The sequence below is a fragment of the Harpegnathos saltator genome, unplaced genomic scaffold (assembly GCF_003227715.2).
Source record: "Harpegnathos saltator strain DR-91 unplaced genomic scaffold, Hsal_v8.6 scaffold174, whole genome shotgun sequence".
Classification (NCBI taxonomy): Eukaryota; Metazoa; Arthropoda; class Insecta; order Hymenoptera; family Formicidae; genus Harpegnathos; species Harpegnathos saltator.
Window position 1 is genome coordinate 165,916 of NW_020229955.1, and position 9,085 is coordinate 175,000.

The 9,085-nt window shown below is 38.9% G+C and overlaps 2 protein-coding genes across 7 annotated transcripts in view; both read right to left on the reverse strand.

Annotated features, from left to right (window-relative positions):
- Positions 1-117: 117 nt before the first annotated feature.
- Positions 118-2,559, reverse strand: Snap29 (Synaptosomal-associated protein 29kDa). Its single transcript, XM_011142624.3, has 2 exons — positions 2,128-2,559; positions 118-1,657 (listed from the first exon to the last, which is right to left on the reverse strand). Exons 1-2 carry the CDS (start codon positions 2,383-2,385, stop codon positions 1,133-1,135), a joined length of 783 nt encoding a protein of 260 aa, XP_011140926.1. The 5' UTR covers positions 2,386-2,559; the 3' UTR covers positions 118-1,132.
- Positions 2,560-5,650: 3,091 nt separating this feature from the next.
- The window catches only part of LOC105184071 (serine/threonine-protein phosphatase 6 regulatory ankyrin repeat subunit A), a 9,017-nt gene continuing 5,582 nt past the window's right edge, over positions 5,651-9,085 (reverse strand). For 3 of the 6 annotated variants that reach the window (XM_025297266.1, XM_025297265.1, XM_025297263.1), the window contains exons 15-17: positions 8,757-9,085; positions 8,414-8,543; positions 5,651-8,317 (exon numbers count right to left, since the gene is read on the reverse strand). The exon at positions 8,757-9,085 is cut by the window's right edge. In XM_025297266.1, the coding sequence (XP_025153051.1) occupies positions 8,199-8,317; positions 8,414-8,543; positions 8,757-9,085 (578 nt within the window). In that variant the 3' untranslated portion in view covers positions 5,651-8,198. Of the gene's footprint in view, positions 8,318-8,413; positions 8,544-8,756 lie in introns of those variants that run through there. The other 3 variants (XM_025297268.1, XM_025297264.1, XM_025297267.1) reach the window with 2 other exon arrangements.

Consider the following 9,085-nt stretch of genomic DNA (forward strand, 5'->3'; position numbering starts at 1 on the left):
TTGTTCTAATAATGTACCAATAAACAATGAATATTATGGTTCAATAAATAACAAAGTAGTATAAATAATTCGGATTTTTATTCAATAATCCTGGCAGTCATAGAATGCATATTTACTCATACACATTTCTCATTATTATATCTTTTACTTTTGCATATTGATATAGTTTCACAGAATTTTGCTTATCATCTATAATGATATAAGTAATCATCTATAATTTATAATAAAAGAGAGAACATTAAAATTTTGACGAATTTTATATAACCATGTGTATATACAATTATTGTCTATTCTATTATACATGATACACCTTTACTCTCTTCGTCTTCTATAAATCATTTCTTTGCACGCAGTACATATAGGATATTTTTCAGTTATATAAACTGTAAATAAACTGTCTGTGTGTGTGTGTGTGTATGTGGGTGAATGAATGGGTGTGTGAAATCTAACTTCACAAAAGGGAAAGTGAGTGATATTAATCCGCACGAATATTATGCAACGAATATTTTACATACATAACATAGATATATTATTAAATATAATGAAACTAACAATTTTTAATTTCCATATTATTATATGCCAGTATATACGAAACTTGTTTTGCCAATCTTTTCATTTTTTCAATAAAAAATGAATGTTTTGTATTAATAGATAGTAAAATATCGACTTAAGACGTAACCATTACACATGGGTGGTGCACGCTTATCACAGCTTTCATGTCTTAAAAAGCTACAAAATCTTGAGAAACGTCAATCAAAGGCTCTTTTAGCATACTCGTGTAGCATACTTTTGTATAAAGCATACTTTTGTATTATATGTAATTTCGCAGCAACAGCTCTCTCCCTCTCCCTCAAGTAGATCTTTCCTCTATCAAAGATCATGTGAAGAATGACAAATCATTCTAACGTTGTACTATTACAATTATATTATAATTATCGCAATCGCGTCTTGTGAAAAATTCTATAAAACGCGCCGCATAGTATAATCACGAGTTTAGCGGTATATATTCCACATTCAACGGTAGAAATAAGTGTCAAAGATTCATTCCATTGTATAGCATACATCTGTACTTCGTATAAGAATTAATATCATGGTGTTACAAGCGAGACATCTAATGACGGTTTTTTGTAACTTATTTCTTCATTAAATGTAACATGTCCTTGTTTTGCTTCTGCAACATTATATCTGCCTTCTCTGTCTTATCAGTGATGTTATCAATCAAATCATTCTGCGAGTCTATTTCCTCGGACAGACCGATTGCTAGACTCTTTAGTCTCGCCAGTGACCCACTCATTTCATTTAAATTCTGCTCCAAAGCCTTGGTCACTTTGTCCTTAGGAGGTCTAGCATCTTCGTAATCATTATCATCGTAGCCTCCCTTTATTTTCACTGACGAATATGAATTGCTCACATTACTTTGTACTTGTTCTAATGAATTAGAAAATGCTGGAGATGTTACAGATCCAGAACTAGAAGATTCTGACAGTTTCGTTGACGGTATCGGAGCATCCAGAGATTTACCGCTGAGGTAATTTTTCAAACTACCAAAGACACTTTTTATACCTTGAATATGTTTCTGACTGAATCTTAATGTACTGTTAATATCATCTAATCTTTTCTCTGTTCTTTGCAGCTGTTCTCTTTGCCTGATTAATTCCTGAAAACAAGAATTGATATATATATATATATGCATGTATATGTGTGTATGTGTGTATATATGTGTGTGTGTGTGTATGTGTGTATATATGTGTGTGTGTGTATGTGTGTGTATGTATGTCATCACTCATTATGCATTTATGATATAGTATAAGCATTGTCAAGAAGTTGAAATTATTCAACAGTTTATACCTATAATAAAAGTAACAGTATCCATTATGTTATGCAGAAAATGCAAGAAAACTTGATTGAAAAATTGATGCACTGTCATGAATAATTATATATAAACATGTAATTTACAATATATATATATGTGTATATATATATATATATATATTAAATATATTATAACACATCTTGTATTATATTATTATAACAGTAAGTTGTACATATTACAATACGCATCTTGTATCCGTGTCTGCTATGCTATCTGTCACATTAGATAAGACTAGTATATTATTTTAAAATTACCTCAGCTGTGGCTGCACCAATTTGCTCAGAGTCTCTTAAGAGTGAGACTGATCTTTCGGAGGATTGTATCGTGCGTTCCTCTATATCCCTTTTACGTTGCAACAATTGTTGGCGTTTCTGCTCAAAGTCGTTATCGTGATAACGTTCTACAGGTCGAGTTCCGGGTGGCGCGACTCTAAGAAACGTCTCGTCGTCTATGTCGTCCTCCAATGAAAAGAACGGATTCTTCGGGTCGCTCAGGTAATTATGACTCGTCATTTCTGAGGAATCTTTCGTTAAGTCTGCAATATCGTTGATACAATCTTTCGTACACTCGCTCCGTTACTCCGACGAGCGTATCACGAGGACAGGACAATAACTGGGTGTCGGGGTCAACGGCGCATGCGTATGTAATTTTGATGCATTAAGGTGGATACACACGAATGAACGAATGAAATTCTACCAAATGCAACTCTAAAGGCTCGTCTACAATAGCTGTAAAAGTAAGGCTGTACGGCTGTAACGTAAGCTGTCAGCGAATGAAAATATTTCATTTCGTGTCTTGCAACCTTACAGCCTTATTCTTACAGCTAATGTAGACGAGCCTTAAGTTCACAAAAAATGTCTTGTCCAGCCTTTGCCACATTTTCACTCAGGAGGTCCATAAACTTTGCAAAATCTAAACCAGACGTTTCTTTGTGAGTTTTTAAAAATACATTCGATAGTATCCGTCGAAACATATAGTACGTCGACACCACTCCCGAATTTTTCCGCCCGCCGGAAGTGTCCAAAAAAAGTTTGATCTTTCATTTCCGAAAGTGTTACACTAATTTTCAAGCACTTTTGGTACTTGAAGCGGAGAAATTTGTCAGTAATGTTATTTTATTTATCTTAATAAGTATCGAATGCAATTCAATGTAATTCACAAAAAAGAATGTCTGGTCAGAGAGCGAATAACACGCCAGTGAGCGAATTTTGTAATTTTTAATTAATTTATTTTACAGTGCCAGATTATGTACTTGAGCGTCAAAAGATCAACGTTGTATAAACGATCTGTATGCTGTATCAGAGTGCAGTAGTGCCACACTTTCTGTTTGTTTGTCATATATGGCTAATCATGCTTTCTGTAGTATTTGCAATTGCATGACCACGCACACACGAAACTAATGGCGATTCAAACTGGATGCACTAATGTGCGCTGAAGGCGGACAAGCCTTTATTTATCCGCCTATTCTTTTATTTATAATCATCTTATATTCATCTACTTCTCTAATCTTCTAATCTTTCATAACCAACGAAACGATCATACGAAATCATACGAAAATTCGTACGAATTGTTTCATTGACTAGAAAGATTAAAAGGTTCATAGATGAATTTGAGATGAACTTGAACGAAAAAAAGAATGGACTGCAATTAAACATTAGCCCGTTCAGTACACACTAGTGGTCCAATCGAATTCATGGTACCTACAATTTTGTACCTAATATTTTTCTTTGCAGATCATACTTCTTTCGACAAAAAATGTTGGCGCCTTCTTTGCATCATTCCCAAAATTGATACAGAGCCGGGTTTTGCAATTAGTGTTATCAAAAGTTATAATAAATAATATTATGCTATTGTAAATAATTAGTGCTGCACTCCAAATATAACACTCATTCTAGTAAATTAAGCAATTTTTATTTCAGGTCTTTCGAAAAAAAAATTATTCCGTATACTCCTTTATTGACAATCCTCCTATAGTATAGAATTTTCCTATAGTATATTTGGTCAAAAAACGGGAAATGCTTTTGCTTATTTCGCGTGTTTCTACGGAAAGTCTCTGTAGACTCTCAACTTGAATCAATTGTAAACATAAACTCGTATTAATAATTGTTTGAAATAATATATGAATAAGTTGAAACTTATCATATTTAAAAATTTGGATTCTTTGGATCGGTATTACATACGTACAATATTGTTATATACGTATATAATATGTAACATGTAATGTTTCACTCTTGTGATTTTATTGTGTATAATCTCATATCTCTAACTTTAATGTAAATTTAAGTATTTCACTTGAGACAAATTTCAAGTAACGACTACTGATACCACGGCTCGAAACTTTGGAATATCTTTATTAGAGAAAGTTCCGACTGTGTATGATTAATCTTGATTTCAAGAAAGAGATTTCACTCCTTCAGGGGGAATGAGGAGAGGGTAAATCACTGGTGGGTCTCGTGTGAAAATAAAACATAACGACGTATATTGATTACAAATGTTCGCGATACAATGTATGATATTGGCAGAAGCCCTTAAATTATGATATAACTTTCATGTAATACGATATTACACTTTGCATAGTATCTATATCATACGCGCGCGTAAAAGGAGAAGGAGTATAGAAAAAATATTCTTTTTTCCATATTTCGTATATGTACAACAATGGAGTGGGGAGTTATTCGCGTGTTTGAAAAAAACGGTATGACGCACATGTGTATTACGTGTATGCGTGTATATGGGTATGTCCGGTTCCTCTCGTTTACCGCGTCTCGCGCTAAACGGTCATGCATGTATAAAATCATGTACAAATGGGAGATCGTTATTTCCCCGATGTCAACAACTTTATCGGTCGCGTAAATGTCGCGTGCTTATGTTTAAGCGATGACTGGAATTAATATGTACAACAGAATTACACGGTTACTTCGATGAGTCGTGCGCCTTCTTTCTGCTATGTCGATCACATTAGTGTTTAAAAAGAATCATCAGTATGCGTGCGTGCGTGTGTACGTGCGTGCGTGCGTGCGTGTGTGTGTGTATGTGTCGTCGTTAAAATATGATTACACTTAGTCTATTAAATGCACAAATTATGATAAAACCTGTAAGTACAAAGACAATAACGACAATTGTCTGAAGAGAGCTGAATCGCCCTCTTAACGCTTTGACCATCATATAATGCGATACTTCCGTACGTTTAAATGATCATTTCACCTTTCGTTCAACTCGAGTTCAAGTACTTGATTAAAAGTAATATTTTCACTTGACTTTTAATTCATCTTTCAATACCATATTCCAAACGCCACTCGAATCATATTCGAGGAAACACACATGTCTGTGTTTTATGTACGATCAAAGTGTCAAGATCGTTTCGAAACGGAGATAACGCAACTTGGGAAGGACACCACATTGTTCCGATACGTGACAAGATTCTTTCCGATTCAATTCCTCGATCGGCTATATGTTACCTTACATCTACCTACAAGCTCTAGTCTCTCTCATTCGACGTACGATTATAATCAGGCAGTTTAGGCTTTGCTGCAGATGTCTAAGAAAATAGCTAAATACTCATTTCTCTTTTCCTCGTCTCGTCGCTCGATTTTATGTACAAAGCCCAAAGGGAGAGTTTGTAGAGTATCTGTCCGTTTTCCGATATTTACAACGTTATATAATTGAATATTCGTACTTTCTCAGCACTTTCTCACAAAAGTGTTGATCCTACGCTCGCTCTCTCTCTCTCTCTCTCTCTCGCTCTCTCTCTCTCCCTCGCTCTCGCTCTCTCTCTCTCTCTCTCTCTCTCTCTCTCTCTCTCTCTCTCTCTCTCTCTCTCTCTCTCTCTCTCTGTGTGTTTCTCACTACCGAATATCCGACAAACTAAATTAAATCGCGAACACGTGATTCAAATTAATATTCAAGTGCTTAAGAACGCATAAAGGCATTGCCGAGTACGGAAACGCTTACACGATCTTGACAAAGATTCTTTCCCGATTCAAATGAGAACAACCGATATATTAGCGTCAATCACCGCGCCGAGACGCTACCAACTGCGAATGCCATTGCTGAAGATGGAAGACATCCGTCTAAATTAATTAAAATCAACCTAGATTAGTAAATGCAACGTGTGTTGAGCATCGTCCTCCGTACGCCTCGTCGTCGTTATAATTGTATTGGCGTTTAATTGCCTGTCGCAGGGACGAATCGCGCTTTTGATTATATATCACACCTGCTCGACCATATAATATGCCAGAGTTGATCAATTACGCGCTAACTGCGTTCTATCGTCGAACCTACCCGGGACCACCTCGGTCCTCGGTGTCTTATTGCATTCGATAGAGCCCCGCTTATTACGCGACTACGTAAATTTATTAGCGACTATTGTTTCTCGTGGTCCGTTCGACTCGTTCGCTACTAGTCAACCGTGAGAGAACTCTAATATGCGCGTTATTTCGAGACAGAGAAAACTGAATAATTATGCAGAAGAACGTGTACCATTCAAGAAATGCGAAGAAGAGAAGTCAATGCAGTGTGCGTTAATTAAGTTCATTTAGAAGATATATGCTACGAGAGAATGCACGTGCGGCGAAGCTACAAACATCTCGCGCGCATTCTCGATTATACTGTTTGTGTGTTGTGTGTGTGTGTGTGTGCATGTAAGATAAGTGTACAAATGTGTACAAGAGAAGAGAAAAATATATGTGTGTATCGTGCAATCTCGATATATCTCGCTTCAGCTCGATTAGCTCAAAAATAAATGAATCTCAATATCGGATACTGCGATAATGTCCAAGAGGAATACAGTTAAGCGCTAATGGCGGCAATTTTGTACTCTTTCTAATTGAAGGACACATTTCGCGACAGCGTCGGGAAAAGTGGCGTTGTCTTTGAGGATACAACGTGCTAATCTATCGCACGACGTGTTGGAACGTAAAGTGAATCGACACGCCGACCGCGCGCACCGCTCTGACGTTAGTAGTACGTTAGTTGTTTAACGTACAAATTCCGTTGTCGCAACGCAAACTGCAACGATATTCGCTTCGATATTTGTTTCCCCTCACGAACGTCATGCAGCGTGACAAACGAAATAATGTATTCTCCGGGCACTTCGTTTTACGTGATAATACACGAACGAAACGCTGGATGACTATGGATGCCGTACGGCTCGCTCGTCTCTCAAATATCATATCACGCTCACACAAATGCTTAATCTATCAATCTACCAAGTAGTGGATTATACATACGTACACTCATGCGTATACAGACCAGCGTAACAGCCTCAATATGCGATGCAACTGGATTACTAGAATCTCGAAATTGTACGCATTGTCGACTTATTATTTATATATTATAAGAAGCAGGAACACATGATGTATCGAAGCGGTAATCTGTGATGGCTTTATGTTAATGTCCAAAAACGAACGTATACGATTAGAGTAAGACTTAGTAACTTTAATACACCGCGTGTTGAGGCTATTACGCTGGCCTGCGTACAATCGGTGAAAGGAAAATTGCAACATTCTTTGCCCGATGAACTTCAAAACGTATCCGGTGTATCAAGAGTTGTTAACTCCCGAGACTTGCTAAAAAGTAAATTCTCTTAAGGCCCAATCTGCAATAGATGTAGTGAGCTTTTAGCCGTTTGTTGTAAGTCTTAATTTTTGTTAAAAATCATTTTCCACCTGTAGCTGCCCTAATAATTGGAATCTAAGTTTCTAAGGATCTAAAAATCTAAGAATCTAAGGAATCTAGTTTTCTTAAAGCTTAAGAATTACGATCGCATAGCGGCAGCGGGAAACACTTCTAGCCACAAATTACGTGACAGTCTCGAGCTTAGAGCCAAAGGCTAGTGGCTTACTGCACCTATTGTGAATAAGGACTCGATAGATATGAACGTGTTGGGAAACTTAATGAAAAGGAAACGTCGCAAGCTTTCGTCCACTGACTACACACACACACACACACACACATACGCGCGCGCGCACGAGCGCACACACGTGTACGCACACATACATACATACATGCATACATAAATAAATCCGTATCCCTCTTGGCAGTCGGTTAGTGAAACTCCCTATCGACTTCTCGATAGTACAGACACTCGTATTGTCACGATTACTATTTATGAGGCTACTCACACTGCGGGAGAATCGGCCGATATCTGCGCGTCGCGTGGTCTCGCTTGGCTCGCCGTACGGCGGCCGCATAGAGCAACTATTTACGCTAAAACGGAGAAGAGCCAGCAGCTCGTCCAGATCAACCTGGCGTCAACGTTGCCGTGCACGGAGTCGACGTTCAGGTTCGGGCACGCTTGGCAGTCTAAGCGCGAAGAGGCTTGCTGTCAGTAAAACTCCGAGTCGGAGCTGTGCTGCGAATCGACGCCGCTGCGTCCGTTCAGATACACTTCGGACGTCTGTTGGATAGACGGCGAATGCTGCGCGGCTTCCCAGTTTTGACCTGCTGACGGTGGGAGTCTCGCATTAGTTGCGTCGAGAAAGCAAGACAGAGAAAGAAAAGAGAAGAACGAAAAGAAAAGGAAAGAAACGTTCCTCGTACCATGCGCCGCGAGAATAGTGGCCAAACACCTGGCTACCGCCGGATTCGGGGCGCAGGCCAACGCAGGGGTGAGTCCCTCGGCGTCTACGGCCACGACACTTGCGCCCAATTGCAACAATCGGCGCGTGATCTGCATGTGGAGGATGAACATTTATTGACTATTTTTTTACAGAAAATGTCGGCGGTTCATTTACATTTACAACTAGCGCTACGTTGAAACATAGCGCTAGTAGCCGAGGTCTGGCTCTGCCAGTTTTCAGCACTCTTGCGCGAATTTCACCGAATATTAAAATGTATGAGAATTTATTAATTATTTGGTATTATCTATCAGTCATGAACTTACCGTCACGAGACCGTTCCTCGCCGCTAGATGCAACGGAGTTCTCTGTTGCTTGTTGGTCATATTAATAACTGCCACTCGCTGCTGCTGCTGCTGTTGTTGTTGTTGTTGTTGTTGTTGTTGTTGTTGTTGTTGTTGTTGGTGCTGCTGCTGCTGCTGCTGCTGCTGCTGCTGTTGGTGCTGCTGCTGCTGCTGCTGCTGCTGCTGCTGCTGCTGCTGCTGCTGCTGCTGTTGCTGCTGCTGCTGCTGCTGCTGCGATTGCTGGGCCGACGCGGCATTGCCGTCGGAGCCGAGCGAGTCGATCCAGTTTAAGAGTAACGACGCTGCGGCGG